This window comes from Polypterus senegalus, chromosome 5 (assembly GCF_016835505.1).
Source record: "Polypterus senegalus isolate Bchr_013 chromosome 5, ASM1683550v1, whole genome shotgun sequence".
Lineage (NCBI taxonomy): Eukaryota > Metazoa > Chordata > Cladistia > Polypteriformes > Polypteridae > Polypterus > Polypterus senegalus.
The window spans coordinates 121191818-121213602 of NC_053158.1; the positions used below are offsets into that span (position 1 = coordinate 121191818).

The 21785-nt window shown below is 42.5% G+C and overlaps 1 protein-coding gene across 1 annotated transcript in view; it reads right to left on the reverse strand.

The window, feature by feature from the left end:
* The window catches only part of LOC120529471 (ankyrin repeat and SAM domain-containing protein 6-like), a 212395-nt gene that overhangs the window by 81185 nt on the left and 109425 nt on the right, over window positions 1-21785 (reverse strand). Inside the window, exons 6-7 of the mRNA XM_039753304.1 lie at window positions 5649-5797; window positions 4686-4920 (exon numbers count right to left, since the gene is read on the reverse strand). Of these exons, the coding sequence (XP_039609238.1) occupies window positions 4686-4920; window positions 5649-5797 (384 nt within the window). The remainder of the gene's footprint in view (window positions 1-4685; window positions 4921-5648; window positions 5798-21785) is intronic.

The following is a 21785-nucleotide window of genomic DNA, read 5'->3' on the forward strand; positions in this document are numbered from 1 at the left end:
GTTATCCACTTCCTGACATGTGAAGACCTCAGAAAGATGTGAATTTAGAGCATCTGCTATTTCTTTGTCTGCATTTTTCAATTCTCCTTTACTATTCCTGAAGCACTTCACCTCCTTCTTGACTGTTCTTTTACTATTAAAATACTGAAAGAATCTCTTTGGGTCATCTTTCACCTTATCTGCTATATTCCACTCTAACTTCCTTTTAGTCTCCCTAATATCGCTCTTAATGGTTGCCCTCATGTTTTCATACACATATCTTAAACTTATGCACTTTATACAGTTTTATCATTTGCAGCTTCTTTTTCAACTCTTTATTAACTTTATGTTTGAACACTACTGACTGACATTTTCAGATCTCTGAAAATCTCTTTCCTGTTTTATACAATTCAAGAATATGTAACTTTTTGGTTAGATCCTTTTTGGTGATTTCACTTATCATTATGATTTAAAATGGGCATACACAGTTATGCTTCCCCTGAGCACACTCCCTAAGGAAAGGAAAGCTTTCTGCATGATTATTTGTATTTTCCAAACAATGTTTCAAACATTCTACGAGAGTAAATAAACTTATGAGCACAACTGTATATTATGGTAATGTGACTAGTTGTTCATTGTTCATTCACCTCTACACCCCCAATTCTATCCTGATTATTACAAAATACTAAATCCAGACAGGCTTCACATCGCATTGGTGTTTTAACATACTGTGTTAAAAAATGGTTACTGCCTATGTCTAAAAACTCCTGCTCTGCTATTTGACTGTAATATCCCCCTGTGAACTTGCCTTTTTAATATTTCTAAAGAGATGTGCATTTAAATTATTATATGCATTGGGTGATCTATAAAACACTCCTAAAATAAGACCTGTTTCCCTAATGCCTTCCAGGCAAAGCCACATTCTGTTTGACAGTTTACTATATTAGGACTGTTATCTGCTTTGCCATAGCTACTGTTTAACATCATTTCCTGGATTTACTCTTTTGGGACTGTTTAAGATTATATTCTAGTTTTATAGTATTTGGACTGTATTGTCAATAGATATCTCATCTTTAACTTTTCTACACTGCTGCCGAGGGCTTGTTTTGTTTTGGATGTGCTCTGTCTCTAGGTATGTCACGAGGACTGGGACTTTGTGAAGCTTGGTCTAGCCTTATGTTTTTAGGGGGGGGAGAAAGAAAGCTATTTCTAATCTGTCATTGTAACCCTTACAATTGTAAGTGCCAACACAACAATAATCTTAATAGCAGTAACTCCTGACAAAATGGGAAATTAAGGTTAAAGCTATCTTATGTAGTAATGTACTACCTTAGTTAAAGACTACAAAATGTCAACAAAGGTTCACAAGCAATGTCTCTATGACCAAACAGTGAATTTTGTGAGCTGGAATGTCAATGGTCTCAATCACAAATTAAAGAGAAAGAAAGTAAAGTATTCTCTCACCTAACAGGTCTAAACAGCCACATAGTATTTTTCACAAAAGACCCACTTATTTAGCAAGGATCAGTTTCAGTTGAAAAGAGATTGGAGTGGCCAAATATTCCACACCAGTTATACAAAGAAAACTAGAGGTGTGAGAATTTTTACACATAGAACAATTTCGTTTGTAGTATCAGATGTAGTATCTGATTCTGAAGGGTAATATGTGATCGTCATGGATAATACAGTGCATCCGGAAAGTATTCACAGCGCATCATTTTTTCCACATTTTGTTATGTTACAGCCTTATTCCAAAATGGATTAAATTCATTTTTTTCCTCAGAATTATACGCACAACACCCCATAATGACAACGTGAAAAAAGTTTACTTGAGGTTTTTGCAAATATATTAAAAATAAAAGTACATAAGTACAAAAGCACATAAGTATTCACATCCTTTGCCATGAAGCTCAAAATTGAGCTCAGGTGCATCCTGTTTCCCCTGATCGTCCTTGAGATGTTTCTGCAGCTTAATTGAAGTCCACCTGTGGTAAATTCAGTTGATTGGGCATGATTTGGAAAGGCACACACCTGTTTATATAAGGTCCCACAGTTGACAGTTCATGTTAGAGCACAAACCAAGCATGAAGTCAAAGGAATTGTCTGTAGACCTCCGAGACAGGATTGTCTCGAGGCACAAATCTGGGAAAAGTTATAGAAAAATTTCTGCTGCTTTGAAGGTTCCAATGTGCACAGTGGCCTCCATTATCCGTAAGTGGAAGAAGCTCGAAACCACCAGGACTCTTCCTCCAGAGCCTCTTGACCTCAGACTGGGGTGACGGTTCATCTTTCAGTAGGACAACGCCCCTAAGCACACAGCCAAAATATCAAAGGAGTGGCTTTAGGACAACTCTGTGAATGTCCTTAACTAGCCCAGCCAGAGCCCAGATTTGAATCTGATTAAACATCTCTGGAGAGATCTTAAAATGACCGTGCACCGACGCTTCACATCCAACCTGATGGAGCTTGAGAGGTGCTGCAAAGAGGAATGGGCGAAACTGGCCAAGGATAGGTGTGCCAAGCTTGTGACATCATATTCAAAAAGACTTGAGGCTGTAATTGCTGTCAAAGGTGCATTGACAAAGTAATGAGCAAAGGCTGTGAATACTTATGTACATGTGATTTCTCAGTTTTTTTTATTTTTAATAAATTCGCAAAAAACTCAGGTAAACTTTTTTCACATTGTCATTATATCTTGCAAGTAAGACACTATTGTTATCTCCCCAACCATGCCCCTTTGATCATGGCCCACATATTCATCTTGCAGCTGGCATCTTAACCCACTTTTATTAGCTGATGAGTACTGTACACAGTTTATGTTCAAGCAAATTGATTTTTTTAGAGACAAATCCATCCACAGAGGTATCTGCAGGAATACTCTGGGAAACTCTGAAGGTAATTTTAAGAGGACAGATCATTTCATATCCCTCCCACAAAAATAAACTGGAAACCAAGAAGGTATCAGACTTAATTAGTGAAATTACCAGAATTGATCAAGAACACGCCAGTTTCCTAAATAAGGCACTTTAGGAAAACACAGACTTTACATTCAGAACTCAAAGAAATGGAACAAATCATTTCTAAATTGTGACATCATTACTATGAACAAGGAGAGAAGGCTAATAAGTTCTTAGCTCAACAAATCCACAAGGAGGAAGTTCGCAATGTAATACCAATAATTACCAACACAGACAAAAATCATGGACCATAAAAATATAATGCACACATTTAGAGACTACCATAAGTCCTTATATTCTACTCAGTTTAAAGAAGACAAGATACAATCTAATGCATTTTTAAGTGCATTATAGATACCATAGCTAGATACTTTCAGATATGCCTCTGACATTCTCAGAATTACTAGATGCTGTAAACTCACTTCAGAGTGGGAAAGCAGCTACTCTGCCGAATTTTATAAAAAATGTCCAATTAAGTTACCTCGCGTTTTATTAGCAACATTTATAGAATACAGAGACAATACAATTTTACCTCAAACTTTTTGCCAAGCATTACTTACCATTTTCCTAAGAAAATTTTAATTTAGTTTTGGCAAGTTTGACTTGTTTGTTGGGAATGTTACTTATTTTAATAAATTCATTAAAATAAAAAAAATTCTGTTTGACATAAACAGAAACCTCACCTCATTTTCTGTTCTGTCTATCCTTCCTAAACAACGTATATCGCTCTATGTTAATATTTGTCCACAATGTTAGTTACCCTGGTTTCTATTATTGTTATAATATCATAATTATGTTCCTCTACATATAATTTCAACAAACTTCTTTTTTTTTATACTCCTAGCATAAAGGCAAGCTATTTGTAATGTGTTACTCATTATTACATTTGTATTTAAACTTTGGGTTGGAAATTGGATTTTTATTTTTACACTACTGTTTGCTCCTTTGTGTACAGTTCTAAACATAACTTGACCTAAACTTCCTGTCCCCCCCATACCCTAGTTTAAATAATCCTAGACTAGCCTACTCATACACCTCCCCAACACACTGGTATTTTATTGGGATTAGCAGAATTCCACAAAATAAATAATAAAAGAGAAATCTTTTATTATTTATTTTGTGGGAGGTGCTTAACACAGATGTTTATTTTTGTGATTACATGTATACATTTTCATGATCATCTAGGAGACTGTCTCATCTACTATAATTGCCATAAAAATATGCTATGGCAACCTATTTATATTGCATCAATTTGTTTTTTGAACCATTGCTAGGTTTAAGGGAGTCAAAACTTTGAGGGCAGCATCAAAGGGAAGGTAGGAAAAATACCAGTCCATTGCAAAATACACTCAGCTTGCTTGTTTAGAAAAGATGGTCAACCTGATTGCATATTTGGGGGAAAAAATTACTGGACTCTCTGCAGGTAATCTATGTAAACACTGGTATAAAAGCACCACACAGATGGCGAGTAAACTATAAAAAAGCCTGTTTTCTCAACCAACAACTTTACATTATGACTTTACAATGTTTTCTAAAAATCACAAGCCCTTACCCTCTACTGGTTAACAGCCCCTCAACAACAGTGTTGCTCATTCATGTTACACACTTGTACTTCAGAAATTCATCAAATACCCTCTCTTTAATAAATCAAAAACTTGCTTTTTTATATTTACCTATATTCCTGAATTTAGTGTAAATGAAGCAAATGTATCTTTAATAGAAATTATAAATAGTTTACTTCATACTTACTGATCTCTCTGGTTTTTGTTGCCCATGACTGTGTTGCATCTGCACTTCCCAAAATGGAAGGCAGTAATCCAGAGCTATTTGTTGACATGCTCTTTTGATCAGCCTTCATGGTAGAATCTAAAGAAACAATAATGTCATCTGGAAGAGGAGTTAGACGACCAGCTGAAATGCCATGTCTCAAGGTCCGTGTCAGCTTCAGCCTACGAAATCTGTTGGACATTCTGTTCCACCAGGACTATAGACAGTTTGAGTAAATAAAAAAAAAAATTACAAAAAAACTTTACTTGATTACAATAATACTTATACATAACATTACAGATCTAGACATAGTAGGGCCATATCTTAAATCTTAACCAAATCAATAGGAAATATTGAAATCCTGTAGAATGTATATAAATCAGCTGCTATAAAGCAATACATAGTGGTGTGAAAGTTATTAATTCTGAGGAGTGTTTTCCTGAATTAAGACCTCTTCGATGTATTCGATAAAAACAGCACTATTTCCTTTTAAAAACCTGCTGGGGTGGTTTTGGATTGATTAGTGAGTTACAGGTAAGCAGTAAATGTATCTGAGGCTATTAACAAGTCAAAATTGTATCACTGACTTAGTAGAAGAGTACTCAGAAATTATCTTTATGAATTTTCATTGGAATATTCATTTCATTTAAATATAAATGACAGTGACTATTAAGTGTACTTAAAGTGTACTTTAGGATCATTTGCAAAACACATTTTCTTTAATTTTAAAAATGTATTCTGCAACTAGTGTATAATGTACATGTACTTACATTATACACATTACGATTTCTGCTTTCTTTAACAGCAAGAATACTTTGGATATACAGAACTCTAATAGCAATTCTTACGCTTTTAAAAATCAGAGACAAAAATATGACAAAATATTATCTCTTGGAGCCACTCCTAAATTGTGGATTATTTATTATATTTTATTTGATTTTTTACCTTGAGACCACCTTTATCATCAGGAGGAACAGGAACACTTAAGGATTGCTTGTTTTTGGAAGATCGCAAAGGAGTCTTCAGCTTCATTTTGTTCTTATCTTTGTCCAGTTGCATGCAAACGGAAGCCAGCAATCTTACAAGCTCTGTGTCTAGAATTTGAAACAAAATAATCAACTGAAACATCAATGTAAATTATCCATCCATTCATTATACAACCCAGTATATCCTAACTACAGGGTCACGGGTTTCTACTGTGTAAATTAGAAATACACAAATAAAAACAAACATGTTTATTCAGAATAGTGAATAGGGATAGGCAAATCTCTGGAGGACAATGTGGCTACAGCAAATCTGACAATCAATAGCTTTATTGTGCCTTTGATAAAACCTTTGACTTCAAGTGCTAATTTATTCTAATATTTGCTGCAAAACCAAAACAAGCAAGTAGTCCTGTTAAGTAAGAGGTTCATTCACAGAAGTAATTTAACTTTCAATTCACACACTATTTGGAATAGAGAACTACAGTATACGGTTTGTTGTCATTCTGGGTCTGAGCATTCCTACCTATGAGTCTGAAAAACTAAAAATATAAAACACAAGTAAAAACAAATGTACTAGAGTACATGAGAGTGAAGCACCATGATGAAATATGAATATAAGCTGATAACAATACATTTGGAATTGGAACATCTATATTTGTGAAATTTTTAACATTTATAACCTTGTCTTGAGTAAATATTTCCTGCCCAATTCCAGTCTTCCCATTTTCAACTGTTTCTGCTCCCCACCAAAAACAATTTAATGCCTCACAACAAGAAAGCTGGGATTCACATGCTGGGATTCAACCATGTGGAGAATGCATGTTAACTTTATGTCCATATGGATTAAATTAGCTATTGAGTGTTTGTGTCCCCATGTGTGAGTGTGTTCACCAGGCGGCGGACTAGTGCCAAGTCCAAGGTTTGTTCGTGTTGTTCTTGCCTTGCACCCTGTACTTGCTAGGGTTACGCTACAGTTTCTCCGCAACTCTGCCTAAGATAAAATGGGTTTGGATGAATAATGGATGGATAATCTTTGAAAGCAGAATTAGCAAATAAGAATTTATAGTTACACAAGTCTGAAATCAAACACAAGCATAATACATTTACTATAAGTGAAAGTAGCAACATCAGAGTTTGAGAATTTAAACTTCATATTTTCTACTAATTGAATGTTCCATCGTAGATAAGTGGTGCTCTTACGATAAAGGTGTATGAGGGTGTGAGATACAATAAACACAAAACAGTGCAAATGTCGCTTCGTAATAGTTCGGGTATTACCATGTGGTCACGTAGGCACAATACATAGAAAAGAAAGGCAGTGTGCTCCATGGTTACTCGCTCAGGTGGGCGTTAGCATATCATAAACTCTTGGACCAATAGCATGAGGTTTTCCGCATTCGACTTATACGATTGCTGTGGTGGGCTGCCACCCTGCCCTGGGTTTGTTCCTGCCTTCCACCCTGTGCTGGCTGGGATTGGCTCCAGCAGAACCCCATGACCCTGTGTTAGGATATAGCAGGCTGGATAATGACTGAGTGACTGATTTATATGATCAACATTATAAACTACCAGAAATTATACAATAAAATCAAGCCCTGACTTATCCACAGGAGAAAAACTAGCAAAATACCCGCGCTTCGCAGCGGAGAAGTAGTGTGTTAAAGAAGTAATGAAAAAGAAAAGGAAACATTTTAATAATAACGTAACATGATTGACGATGTAATTGTTTTGTCATTGTCATGAGTGTTGCTGGAATATATATATATATATATATATATATATATATATATATATATATATATATACACATACATACACATACACACACACATTGTGAACGGGACCCGGACACAGACAGGCGGACATGTTGTTTTCACCCACAAACATGTTTATTTACAATAATCCTATTTACAAAGTCCAAAAGTGCACACATACCCTAAGTCCCCAAAGTCCTGGCCAACACACAATGCCTCCACTCTTCAGGCCACCTCCACTCTCCTCTGCTTAGTCCTTCTTCCACCTGACTGCAGCCCCGAATGAAGGGAGGCGGCCCCTTTTATCCTCAAATGGATATGCTCCAGGTGCTCCCCGGCAATAACCCGTCGACACGCCCCTGTGTGGCAGAAGTGCCGGCTGTACTCCCGGAAGCATTCTGAGTGTCCCTGCTTCTCTTCCCCCCCAGCACTTCCTGATATGGCGGAAGTACTGAGGGGTCCAGGGTTCCCAAGGCATTGGGGCACCCCCTGGCGGTGACCACAAGCCCCTACAGGGTTGGGCTTCCATGCCCTCAACCCGTGGCCCCCAAAGCAACCAGGGTGGCGGCTGTGTAAATTAGCACGCACGCCCTCTTCCGGTCCTTCATGGCGTCCCAGCCGGGTCATCGCCCCTAGCACCTCTGACAATATATATATATATATATATATATATATATATATATATATATATATATATATATATATATATATATATATATCTCCTGCGTAGTCGGCAGGATTACAAGCCCGATAAAAAATGACCGAAGGGCAAGACCTCAACACGGTGCTGCAGGGAATGAATGCACAGATCCTGGCCCTGCAGCAAGCGCAAGCCAACACCACCCGGGAGTTGGTGGAGACGAAGGCCAAACTGGCGGAAGCCCGGAGGGTAAGGCCCGACCCGCCTCCTCCAACGCCCCCGCCTCTGGTACCCATGACGGAGGCGGACGATATAGAATCCTACCTGGGGATCTTTGAGAGGACGGCCACCCGGAACGAGTGGCAGCGGTCCGAGTGGGCGTCCATTCTGGCGCCCTATTTGAAGAGACCCGCGCAGCGGGCTTATTACGACCTCCCCGTCGGAGGCCGCAAGTTATGACCTCCTGAAACAGGAGATCCTGGCGCGCTACGGCATCACGCCGGGCCAGCAGGCGGCCGAATGGCGGAGCTGGCAGTTCGACCCAGAGTGGTTGGCAAATGCGCAGGCCTTCGACTTCTGGGGCAAAATGGGGCGCTGGTTACGGCCCGAAGGCCCCCAGGCCCGGAAGGTCGTAGAGCAGGTGGCTTGCGAGGGCCTGGTGAACGCTCTGCCCAGCTCTCTCGCCCAGCAGGTCCAGCGCCATCCTTTTAAGGATATTCCAGGGCTCCTGGAGTGTCAGCTGGCGGTCTACTAAGGCGGGGGGTCGGAAAGGCACGCTCGTGGGAACTGACAGGGACGGGCGGCCACCCCCAAGACCTCTCAACGCGCTGCAGAAGCGACCCAGAGACCAAGAGAAAAACCGGCCGCCTCGCACTGTTACAAGTGCGGCGAGGTCAGCCACCTTCTTCCTACCTGTCCTCTCAACACGGCAGTGGAGCCGATGGACAGCACCTGGGCGGCTGCCGAAAGGTACTGTACTCCGTCACACCCTCTGGCAAGTCCAAACACGGGAGTGGTGTTGTTGAATGGGCACTCGGTGGTGGCTTTGCTTGACTCTGGCAGCAACATTACCATTGTCGCTCGCCGTTACGTGTTATCGCGACAGTGGCTGGCACAGCACTTGCAGGTCACTTGTATACACGGGGAGATCAAGTCTTACCGCAGCGCCCGCTGTTACATCACCTGGAAGGGGCAAGTTTCCAACTTGACGGTTGCAGTGTTACCCAATCCCCCTATCCGGTAATTTTGGGGCAAGACTGGTCACACAGGAAAAGCGGTAAGACGAACACCGCTCCCGTTGCCTCGCTAGGTCTGGTTATGAAGGGGCGAGACGCCCTTCCCACGGTCTCCACGCCATGCTCTGAGGCAAGCCAAAATGGCGCAGGCACATCGGGCGAGGTTTCTCAGGCGACGGACTCTGACCCGGAAGCATCCGCCGGAGAAGGGACGAGCCAGGGAACCCTTCCCCCAAACCGCTCACAAGACCCTTAAGCAATTTGGACCACCAGTTTCGGTCCACGCCTGCCTCGTTTAAAAGGGAGCAGTGGAATGACGATTCCCTGCGGTTTGCCCGGAATGCGATTGTTCTTCCAGACAGCTCACAAGCTGACGGTTCCATGCCACGCGAGCCCATCTTTGTACTGGAGAATGATCTGTTGTATCGGGTCGCATCCCACGAGGGGGAGGTGCGGAAACTGTTGTTAGTGCCGAGTACCTTTTGGTGGGAGGTATGCGAACTGGCTCACGCCCACCTCCTAAGCGCCCACCTTGGGGCCGAGAAGACACTGGAGAGAATCAAGCTCCGCTTTTACTGGCCCGGGATCAACGAGGAGGTCCGGCGTATCTGTCAATCCTGTCCGGAGTGCCAGACTCGCCAGATTCCTAGGAAGGACCGTGCTCCTCTCGTCCCGATTCCCCTGATAGACATCCCTTTTGACCGAATAGGGGTAGACCTGGTAGGCCCCCTGGAACCCTCAAACCGTGGTCACAAGTACATATTGGTCATGGTAGACTATGCAACCTGATACCCAGAGGCGGTTCCCCTGCGCTCTGCTAATACAAAAAGAGTCGCACGGGAATTAGTCCACCTATTTTCAAGAGTGGGGATCCCCAAGGAAGTCCTCACGGACCAGGGTACTCCTTTCACCACAGATACGTTCAAGGAGGTTGCCAAATTACTGCAAATAAAGCACCTGAAGACGTCTGTATACCACCCCCAAACAGACGGGCTGGTAGAATGTTTTAACCAGACGCTTAAACAGATGCTTCGCAAGGTGGTCAGCGCCATGGCAGGAATTGGGACCAGCTCCTGCCGCTCGTGCTTTTTGCCTACCGGGAGGTGCCCCAGGCCTCTACGGGCTTCTCTCCTTTTGAGCTATTGTACGGGCGACAACCCCGGGGACTTTTGGATATACTAAAAGAGGGCTGGGAGGCTGAGGCCCTTCCCTCCTCCAATATATTGGAGTATGTGGTGCAACTGCGCGAGAGGCTCACTAAAATCAGGCCCATCCTAAAGGATCACGTGACCCGTGCGCAAGCAGCGCAGGCCCGATGTTACAACCGCAACTCCATCCTCCGGGAGTTCCGCCCGGGGGATCGAGTAATGGTACTCGTCCCTACCTCCCATTCAAAGCTACTAGCTCATTGGCAAGGGCCATACGAGGTTAAGGAACGAAAGGGGCTCATTGACTATTTAGTTAAGAAACCGAATCATCGACCGAGCGAGTGGATCTACCAAGTTAATTTATTAAAACCTTGGAAGGACCGGGAGGAGTCTCCCGACACTAGTAGATCCCTCTCCCTGTTCGCTAGCACATTTGCCCTTAACCTCGGCGACGAGCTAATACTAATACAGCGGCAGGAGATAACCCAGACTATCCACGCCATCCCCGATGTAGTGAGCGAGGCACCAGGCCGGACCTCGCCGATTGCGCACGACATAGTCACGGACCCCAGAGTAGTCGTCCGGGAGAGGCCCTATAGACTCCCGGAGGCAAAATGCGCCGAAGTGGAACTGGAGGTGCAGCTGATGTTGGATATGGACATTATAGAGGAAAGCCATAGTCCTTGGTCCAGTCCTATCGTCCTCGGTTCCAAGCCGGATGGCTCCTGGAGATTCTGCAACGACTTTAGACGTCTAAACCAGGTCTCCAAGTTCGACGCCTACCCGATGCCCCGCATTGACGACCTGCTCGAGCGGCTGGGTGCGGCTCGATACTTGACTACCCTTGACATGACAAAAGGGTATTGGCAAATTCCTTTAACGGTATCTGCAAAAGAGAAAATGGCCTTTAACACCCCTAGCGGACATTGGCAATACAAGGTCCTCCCATTTGGGCTTCACGGGGCCCCAGCGACATTCCAGCGTCTGGTGGATAGAGTGCTGAAGCCCCACCAGTCCTATAGTGCCGCCTACCTGGATGACGTCGTCATCTATTCCGGCACCTGGAAGGAACATCTATTGCAGGTCTCTGCTGTCCTCGTGACACTGGCAAAGGCCGCATTAACCCCCGTAAATGTTTCTTTGGCTTGAAGGAGGCCAAGTATTTCGGCTACCTGGTGGGGCGTGGACAGGTGAGACCCCAATGCTCCAAAGTTAAAGACATCCTGGAATGGCCCCGTCCGAATACCAAGAGACAGGTGCAGGCTTTCTTGGGGCTGGCAGGGTACTACCGCTGGTTCGTACCCCGTTTCTCCGAAAGGGCAGCACCCTTGACTAACCTAACAAAGAAAGGCGCCCCCTTACAAGTGGTATGGAACAACATGGCAGAACACGCATTCAATGACCTTAAAAGGGCCCTAACGTTGGCACCTGTATTAAGGACCCCTGATTTTGGGTTGCCTTTTATCCTCCAGAATGATGCTTCGGACACCGGCCTGGGCGCCGTGTTGAGCCAAAGTGTCGAAGGTGTCGAACACCCTGTAATGTACCTGAGCCGGAAACTGCTGGACCGAGAGAGCCGGTACGCGGCGGTGGAGAGTGAAGCTCTGGCCATTAAGTGGGCCGTGACTTATCTCCGGTATTAGCTGTTGGGTCGTGAATTCACTCTGGTGACTGATCATGCTGCGCTTCAGTGGATGTCCCTACACAAAGAGTCGAATCCGCGGGTCACCAGGTGCTTTCTGGACTTGCAGCCCTATAAGTTTGCGGTCACTTATCGCCGCCGCGGCCTTCATGCCAACGCCGATGCCCTCTCTCGCATCCACGACCTCTCGGTTAGGTCCGCCCGACCTGGAGGTCTTGGGCTAAGGGGGGAGTCGTGTCACGCATGCGAGAGTAGGAGGCCGCAGATGGACCTTGCACCGCTTCGAAAGACGTTCGCCGGTAGGGAGTGGCGGGGTACTAACCTTTCTCCTTTATCTTCCAGGAAAAAAAGACGCTTCGCCATTGTAACCTTCCCGCAGGACGTCCACTTCTGCCCTTCCTCCGCCATCTTCCGTGACGTCAGCAGTCCCATCGTCCCTCACGGTTCCTTCCCAGCATTCCTCCACTTCCGGCTCCTCCCCTATAAAATGGCCGCCGACGCCTCTTTGACCTTTTGTTTGTTTATTGTGGAGTGTCCGCAATATACGGGCCGGAAAAACCCCAACCCTTTATACTGTCTGTGCTTTTACAATATATATATATATATATATATATATATATATATATATATATATATATATATATATATATATATATACATACATATATACATACATAGGAACCTCGGTTCACTAACGCCCCGGTTCACGCACAACTCGGTTCACGCACCAAAAGATCGCCAAACTTTTGCCTCGTTCACAACCACACACTCGGTATACGAACAAGCCAGGTTCCCTTGCCTGCCTGCAAGCTGAGCTGAAAGAGAGAGAGAGAGAGAAAGGGCGAGCAGCACGCGCCTGCTAGGGAGGTGGAGGAGGAGATTGCTTCACGGTTTGCTGAACAAGCCAGTTTCTTGCCCCTCAGTTGAGAGAGAGAGAAAGGGCGAAGCGAGCACGCCTGCTGGGAAGGGGAGGAGGAGATTGCTGCACGTGTTTGCCTGCCTATCTGTAGGCTGTAGTGCAAGTGCTTAAAACATCCCCTCCCCACAGGCAGCCTGAGAGAGAAAGAGAGCTGCCATGCTTTTCATTTAAGCAAAGCCGCCCTTGTTCATTGTTTTCAATAAGACGTGCACTCTCTTTGTGCTCTACAGTATTTCGTGTGCTTTTGCAGTTAACTATGGCTTCTAAGCAAGTGGAGAGTTGTCAGAAGAAAGTTTTGAAGAAAATTGAAATCAAGTAAAGAAAGAAATTACAAAAGGTGGAAAAATGTTTACCAGTTTACTCATTTACCAATCGGAGAACCCTCGTGCTTTCAAGCAGCATAATGTAAACAAAGCCAGACTGCCAGTAATGTGGAGGGTCACAAGAACGCTCTTTTGGAATGGCTGCATGAGGCTTTCACTCCCACCAGCTAAACAGCTAAAAGCACCAGAAACCCAAGAAATCACAAGAGAGAAAACACCTGAAGGAAAACACTTCATGCCAGAACTCGTTTCATGCAAGGTTAGTTTTCTTGGTGGTTTTGTATTACGGATTTTTCAAAAGTAATTTTTAGTTCATAATGCATTTGTTGCAATGTTATTTTTCTCTTTTTCAAATGTTCGCTTTTTCCTTGTGCTTAAAACTCATGAAAGGTTTACAGATGGAGTTTTTCATAGCGCATTAGGTGCGATGTTACATTTCTCTTTTCAAATGTTCGCTTTTTTCCTTGTGCTTAAAACTCATTAAAAAATGTTTACATGGAGGACTTCATCGTGTGATTTGTTGCAATGTTACTTTTTGGTTGCTTTTGAGTTGGTTTTTAAAATGAAGTTCGGATTTGTGCGATGTTTTTTTTTTCTGCTGTGCTGAAAACTCATTTTAAAAACATTGTTTACAGCGATCAGGTTTTAGGTTTAATAGCGTGATCTCCTGCAATCTCACTTTTTTGTTTGCTTGTGAGTTGGTTTTTGCAAGCGCTTTGGATTTTTTTTTCTGCTGTGCTTAAAAGTCATTTTAAAAAATGCTGGCAGATGCACGTGCTACAGAGAGATTAGAGAGCCGGGCAGCTGACAGGGAAGGGATTGGGGGGGATAGGTGTGTGTGTGTGTGTGTGTTTGTGCTGGTTCCATATAGGAATCGGTTCACGCACTCACAATTCGCTCCAGAACTTTGGTCGCGGAACCGAGTTGGTCGAACTCAAGCAGTTTTCCCCATAGGATTGTATGTAAATACAATTAATCCATTCCAGACCGCATAAACTGTATGTAAATATGTAAAATATGTAAAGATTAAGCACAAATATAGTTAATTACACCATAGAATCCACAGTGTAATAGTAAACTAATGTAAAACATTGAATAACACTGACACAAAACCCAGGCTCCCTGATCAGCTACACTCTCTCTGTAGCACACACACCACCAAAGCCCCTCCTCCCTCCCTGCCTGCCTGCCTCCCTCCCTCCCTCAGCTACAGGAGCAGGCTGGCTCACGCGCTTCTCTCTCTGTGTAGCGCGAGCGCACACACACGCGCACACACACACACACACACACACACACCTATCCTCCCCCCATCCCTTCCCCTGTCAGCTGCCCGTGCTCTCTCTGTGCTTGCGCTAGTGCTCTCTAATCTCTCTGTAGCACGTGTCACAAGCAGCATTTTTTAAAATGAGTTTTAAGCACAGCAAAAAAAGGAACAATTCCGAAGCGCTTGCAAAAAACAACTCACAAGCAAACAAAAGTGAGATTGCAGGAGATCGCGCTATTAAACCTAAAGCCTGATCGCTGTAAACAATGTTTTTAAAATGAGTTTTAAGCACAGCAGAAAAAACATCGCGACAACCAACTTCATTTAAAACCAACTCGCAAGCAACCAAAAAGTAACATTGCAACAAATCACACGATGAAGTCCTCCATGTAAACAATTTTAATGAGTTTTAAGCACAAGGAAAAAGCTAACATTTGAAAAAGAGAAATGTAACATCGCACCTAATCGCGCTATGAAAAACTCCATCTGTAAACCTTTCATGAGTTTTAAACACAAGGTAAAAAGCCAACATTTGAAAAAAGAGAAAAATAACATTGCAACAAATCGCATTATGAACTAAAAAAATTACTTTTGAAAAATCCGTAATACAAAACCACCAAGAAAACTAACCTTGCATGAAACGAGTTCTGGCATGAAGTGTTTTCCTTCAGGTGTTTTCTCTTGTGATTTCTTGGGTTTCTGGTGCTTTTAGCGGTTTAGCTGGTGGGAGTGAAAGCCTCATGCAGCCATTCCAAAAAGAACGTTCTTGTGACCCTCCACATTACTGTCAGTCTGGCTTTGTTTACATTATGCTGCTTGAAAGCACGAGGGTTCTCCGATTGGTAAATGAGTAAACTGGTAAACATTTTTTCCACCTTTTGTAATTTCTTTCTTTACTTCGATTTCAATTTTCTTCAAAACTTTCTTCTGACAACTCTCCACTTGCTTAGAAGCCATAGTTAACTGCAAAAGCACACGAAATACTGTAGAGCACAAAGAGAGTGCGCCTTATTGAAAACAATGAACAAGGAGCGGCTTTGCTTAAATGAAAAAGCATGGCAGCTCTCTCTTCTCTCTCAGGCTGCCTGTGGGGAGGGGATGTTTTCGCTTGCACTACAGCCTACAGATAGGCAGGCAAACACGTGCAGCAATCTCCTCCTTCCCCTTCCCAGCAGGCAAGTTCTCGCTCGCCCTTTTCTCTCTCTCTCTCTCTCTCTCTCAACTGAGGACGCAAGGGAAACTGGCTTGTTAAGCAAACACGTCAGCAATCTCCTCCTCCCCCTTCCCAGCAGGCACGTGCTAGCTCGCCCTTTCTCTCTCTCTCTTTCAGCTCAGCTTGCAGGCAGGCAAGGGAACCTGGCTTGTTCAGATACCGAGTGTGTGGTTGTGAACCGAGGCAAAAGTTTGGCGATCTTTTGGTCGTGAACCGAGTTGTAATGAACTGAACGCTCGAACCGAGGTTACACTGTATATGTGTATATATATATATATATATATATATATATATATATATATATATATATATATATATATATATGTATATATATATATATATATATATATATATATATATATATATATATAGGGATATAAATTAAATTCATTTTTTCCTCAGAATTCTACAAACAACACCCCATAATGACAACGTGAGAAAAGTTTACTTGAGGTTTTTGCAAATATATTAAAAATAAAAAAATTGAGAAAGCACATGTACATAAGTATTCACAGCCTTTGCCATGAAGCTCAAAATTGAGCTCTGGTGTATCCTGTTTCCCCTGCTCATCATTGAGCCGTTTCTGCAGCTTAATTGGAGTCCACCTGTGGTAAATTCAGTTGATTGGACATGATTTGGAAAGACACACACCTAAGGTCCCACAGTTGACAGTTCATTTCAGAGCACAAACCAAGTATGAAGTCAAAGGAATTGTCTGTAGACCTCTGAGACAGGATTGTCTGAGGCACAAATCTGGGGAGGGTTACAGAAAAATTTCTGCTGCTTTGAAGGTCCCAATGAGCACAGTGGCATCCATCATCCGTAAGTGGAAGAAGTTTGAAACCACCAGGACTCTTCCTAGAGCTGGCCGGCCATCTAAACTGAGTGATTGGGGGAGAAGAGCCTTAGTCAGGGAGGTGACCAAGAACCCGATGGTCACTCTGTCAGAGCTCCAGAGGTCCACTGTGGAGAGAGGAGAACCGTCCAGAAGGACAACCATCTCTGCAGCAATCCACCAATTAGGCCTGTAGGTAGAGTGGCCAGACGGAAGCCACTCCTTAGTAAAAGGCACATGGCAGCCCGTCTGGAGTTTGCCAAAAGGCACCTGAAGGACTTTCAGACCATGAGAAACAAAATTCTCTGGTCTGATGAGACAAAGACACTTTGGTGTGAATGCCAGGCGTCACGTTTGGAGGAAACCAGGCACCGCTCATCACCAGGCCAATACCATCCCTACAGTGCAGCATGGTGGTGGCAGCATCATGCTGTGGGTATGTTTTTCATTGGCAGGAACTGGAAGACTAGTCAGGATAAAGGGAAAGATGACTGCAGCAATGTACAGAGACATCCTGGATGAAAACCTGCTCCAGAGTGCTGTTGACCTTAGACTGGGGTGACAGTTCATCTTTCAGCAGGACAACGACCCTAAGCACAAAGCCAAGATATCAAAGGAGTGGCTTCAGGACAACTCTGTGAATGTCCTTGAGTGGCCCAGCCAGAGCCCAGACTTGAATCCGATTGAACATCTCTGGAAAGATCTAAAAATGGCTGTGCACCAACGCTTCCCATCCAACCTGATGGAGCTTGAGAGGTGCTGCAAAGAGGAATGGGCGAAACTGGCCAAGGATAGGTGTGTCAAGCTTGTGGCATCATATTCAAAAAGACTTGAGGCTGTAATTGCTGCCAAAGGTGTATCGACAAGTATCGAGCAAAGGTTGTGAATACTTATGTACATGTGATTTCTCAGTTTTTTTATTTTGAATAAATTTGCAAAAACCTCAAGTAAACTTTTTTCACATTGTCATTATGGGGTGTTGTGTGTAGAATTCTGAGGAAAAATGAATTTAACCCATTTTGGAATAAGGCTGTAACATAACAAAATGTGGAAAAAGTGATGCGCTGTGAATACTTTCCGGATGCACTGTATATGGGTGGGTATATATATATATATATATATATATATTAGCAAATACCAAGCGCTTCGCAGCTAAGTACTGCATTAAAATTTTATTAAGAAGAAAAGTAAACCTTTTTAACTTTGGGAAAATATGCCAATAATTATTTGTTAAGGATCTCTTTGTATACCATGTTGTCACTTCAGCTCTCCGGTTGTAATATGACCAAGCTGTGCGCTGAGCTTATTCTTAAGGATGCAACATACAGTTGGCCATGTGAACAGTAATCTTGTCTCAAATCTCACAGCTTAGATTGCTGCTGTCATAATCGGTTTGAGTTTCATGGTTTGTTTCAATTACGACAGTATTTGCAGGATTTGTTGTGTTGAAGTGAGATTTGGTATCTGTCAAGCGCCAGAGCACACAACCGTTTCATCGATAAAATCACATCGAGCTTTTGAGAGTTTAAACATTCATAAACATCAAAGTGTCCACTACTGAAATCGCCACCTGTGAATCTAAGATGTTTAAGAGGCATTGGCAGTTGACTAAAGGTGTAAAATATTTGGCCATTTCGTACACTTGAAAGCAACAACCGAACAATTCAGTGGCAGGCATCAACTCACATGCAAAACCATAGGTGAAGGGCTTAAGCATTTTACTCTTATAGTGCTCCTGTGTAGTATAATTATCTCCTGTACCGTCATCAGTCCACACCGTAAACCTGTCCCAGTCATTCAATACATAAGACAAAATGTTCCTCCGGATATCGAGAGTGAGCCTGAAATGGCTGTGCAATATGATCATCTCGATAGACATGGTAATGGGGGTTGGAATGATAAAGGAAATGGGTACCTGAGCAATGTAAAGTAAGTGTAAAATACCTACACAATAACTATAATTGTAATAAACAAACAATAAAACAGCGGAGAAGCCGTGGATTAAACAAAAAGGCTGTAGTTATCAGTAGGGAGACGTGAATCCCGTTGAGAAGCAAGGAAGGGAATGTAGAGACCGGAGCGACGGACGGTCTTATATAGGCAGGCAGCCAACAACGTGGGAGGCGTTGGGATGGGGACCCAATGCGCCTCACCACGACCGAGCTGCAGGCTATGGACGTATATATGTACGTAAGTAGGATTCAGTTAGCGTTGGGAACCCGTGTACCAAATTTCTTGAAGATGGGCCCATAAGTAACAAAGACTGTTGAAAAGTTCAATATGGCAGCCAACAGTGACATCATACCACCGAAATAAGTACGCACATGGTTTTGGTTAGCGCAGGGAAGCCGCCTACCAAATTTTGTGAAGATGGGGCCATAAATAAGAAAGTTCAACATGGCGTACGTTGTTGACCGTTATGGCCATTACGCGTAGAATTTCGAAATGAAACCTGCTAAACTTTTGTAAGTAAGCTGTAAGGAATGAGCCTGCCAAATTTCAGCCTTCTACCTACACGGGAAGTTGGAGAATTAGTGACGTTAGAAAGTTCAATATGGCGGCCGACAGTAGTGTCATACCAATGAAATAAGTACAGACATCGGTTTCCGTTAAAAGTTCAATATGGCGGCCGACAGTGGCATCATACCACCGAAATAAGTACCAAATTTCAGCCTTCTACCTACACGGGAAGTTTGAGAATTAGTGATGTTGGAAAGTTCAATATGGCGGCTGACAGTGGCGGCATACCACCGAAATAAGTATGTACATTGGTTTCGGTTAGTGCAGGGAAGCCGCCTACCAAATTTCGTGAAGATGGGGCCATGAATAAGAAACTTCAATATGGCGGACGTTGTTGACCGTTATGACCATTACGCGTAGAATTTCAAAATGAAACCTGCTTAACTTTTGTAAGTAAGCTGTAAGGAATGGGCCTGACAAATTTCAGCCTTCTACCTACACGGGAAGTTGGAGAATTAGTGACGTTTTGGAAAATTCAATATGGCGGTCGACAGTGGCGTCATACCACCGAATTAAGTATGTATATCGGTTTTGGTTAGTGCAGGGAAGCCATCTACCGAATTTCGTGAAGATGGGGTCAGCCTTCTACCTACACAGGAAGTTTGAAAATTGGTGATGTTGGAAAGTTCAATATGGCAGCCGACAGCGGCGTCATACCATCGAAATAAGTAAGTACAGCGGTTTCAGTTAGTGCAGGGAAGCCACCTACCAAATTTCGTGAAGATGGGGCCATAAATAAGAAAGTTCAACATATGGACGTTTCACCATTATCGACCGTTATGACCGTTACGTGTAGAATTTCGAAATGAAACCTGCTTAACTTTTGTAAGTATGCTGTAAGGAATAAGCCTGCCAAATTTCAGCTTTCTACCTACATGTGAAGTTGGAGAATTAGTGATGAGTCAGTGAGTGAGTGAGTGAGTGAGTGAGGGCTTTGCCTTTTATTATTATAGATATATGCATATGCATACTTATGCATATGTGTGTGTGTGTATATATATATATATATATATATTAGGGGTGGGACTCGACTAAAAAAATTAATCTAATTAATTAGAGGCTTTGAAATTAATTAATCTTGATTAATCGTATGTAATCACACAAGAAAATTGGCCCCAAAGCACAAATGTTTTTAATTTAAAAGGGTTTTAGTGGGTGACAGAATCAAATAATAGACATGGACATGGATATTGTAAACTCAAGCTCTTTAAATTTCTGAAAAAAAAAAATGCATGTAAACTGCATTTCAATTCAAAACAGAAACAAAAATCTCATTCCTGGCTAAAATTGGGCAGACTTAAAAATTAAGTGGTATTTTAAGTACATTTTCAGAATGGTATTATCTTTAAATAATAATAACAAAAATTTCCAACATAAAGTGCAGGTTTTCTTCTTAAAAAAATAAGGCAGACACATAAAAGGTAATTTGACCAGCTTCACCTTTAAACTCTGAGTAACCTTAGCCAAAATTATTTTGTACATTAGGCTAAAACAGTGTGATCATTGAACATTTTGTAGTTAGATGTAATTAGAATTACTAACGGTCACGGAAGTCCAATAATCCCCAGTAAGAGTCACAAAGTCTGCTTTCTGTAATGCATCAACGTTTGCTTGCTTTTCAGTGTCATAAAGCTGTTGAATTTTACTTGAAATAGTCTTTCGGCACGGCAGTTGGAAAGTTGGATCACCTGACGCTAACTGTAGCACATTTTCTAACCCCCTATCTTCCATCACTGTTAGTGGTCTACAGTCCAAAGCAATCCATTTTGCAAGAGAATTTGTAAGTTTGACCGATGTTGACTTACTAATTTTGGTCCTGAAGCCTGGCATTTCATCAGGTTTTGGCTGCTGAGACATTTTGTTGGTACTCGAACTCGCACTGCTAGTGCTAACAGCATACACAGTTTCTGTGCTCGCTGTAACATGTTTTGCATTTAGATGGCAACGTAAGGTTGAAGTGCTTCGGCGGTATGCTGCTAACTCCTTTTTGCACAGTTTACACAAAACCACGCTTTTATCAAGGCTTCCGTCGGGTAGTCTTTTGAAATGAAATTTGCCTCTGATCAGTCCTAGCAACGCGCTTTCTTCTGACTCTTACATTTTTGTAGCTCTGATGTGTGCATTAATGTAATCGATGTACCAGGAAATTATGCATTGACAAAAGTTTCCCTTTGCTTGGAATGCAAAGTGTGATTAAACGTAACATTATTGTCAATGAAATAGTTTTGTGACCGTTATGAGTGTTGCTGTGATCAAGGATTTGATTATCATTATTTCTTTCAATCAGGTTTGTATTTGGAGGAGGTGTTGTGTTCAAGTTATATTCCGTGTTTGTCAACCATTGTAAAGATAACAGGTTTCATTCATCGAAGTGTTCACCACCCAAATCGGTACTCATGAATGTAAGATGTTCAACAGGCATTCCCGGTATTAAGTTGTGGATTTGCCTGCGAAAATTTAGTGGTAGCGTGTGTATGAACTTAATTTAATCTTTTCCAGTCCTGCAAAGTCAGTTGACATGAGCTGCTCGGAGTACATGCATCGAAGCTTCTCAGTTGTGCTCCTGCTATCCCGTGCTGTCCACGGCTTTATTTAATGTTAGC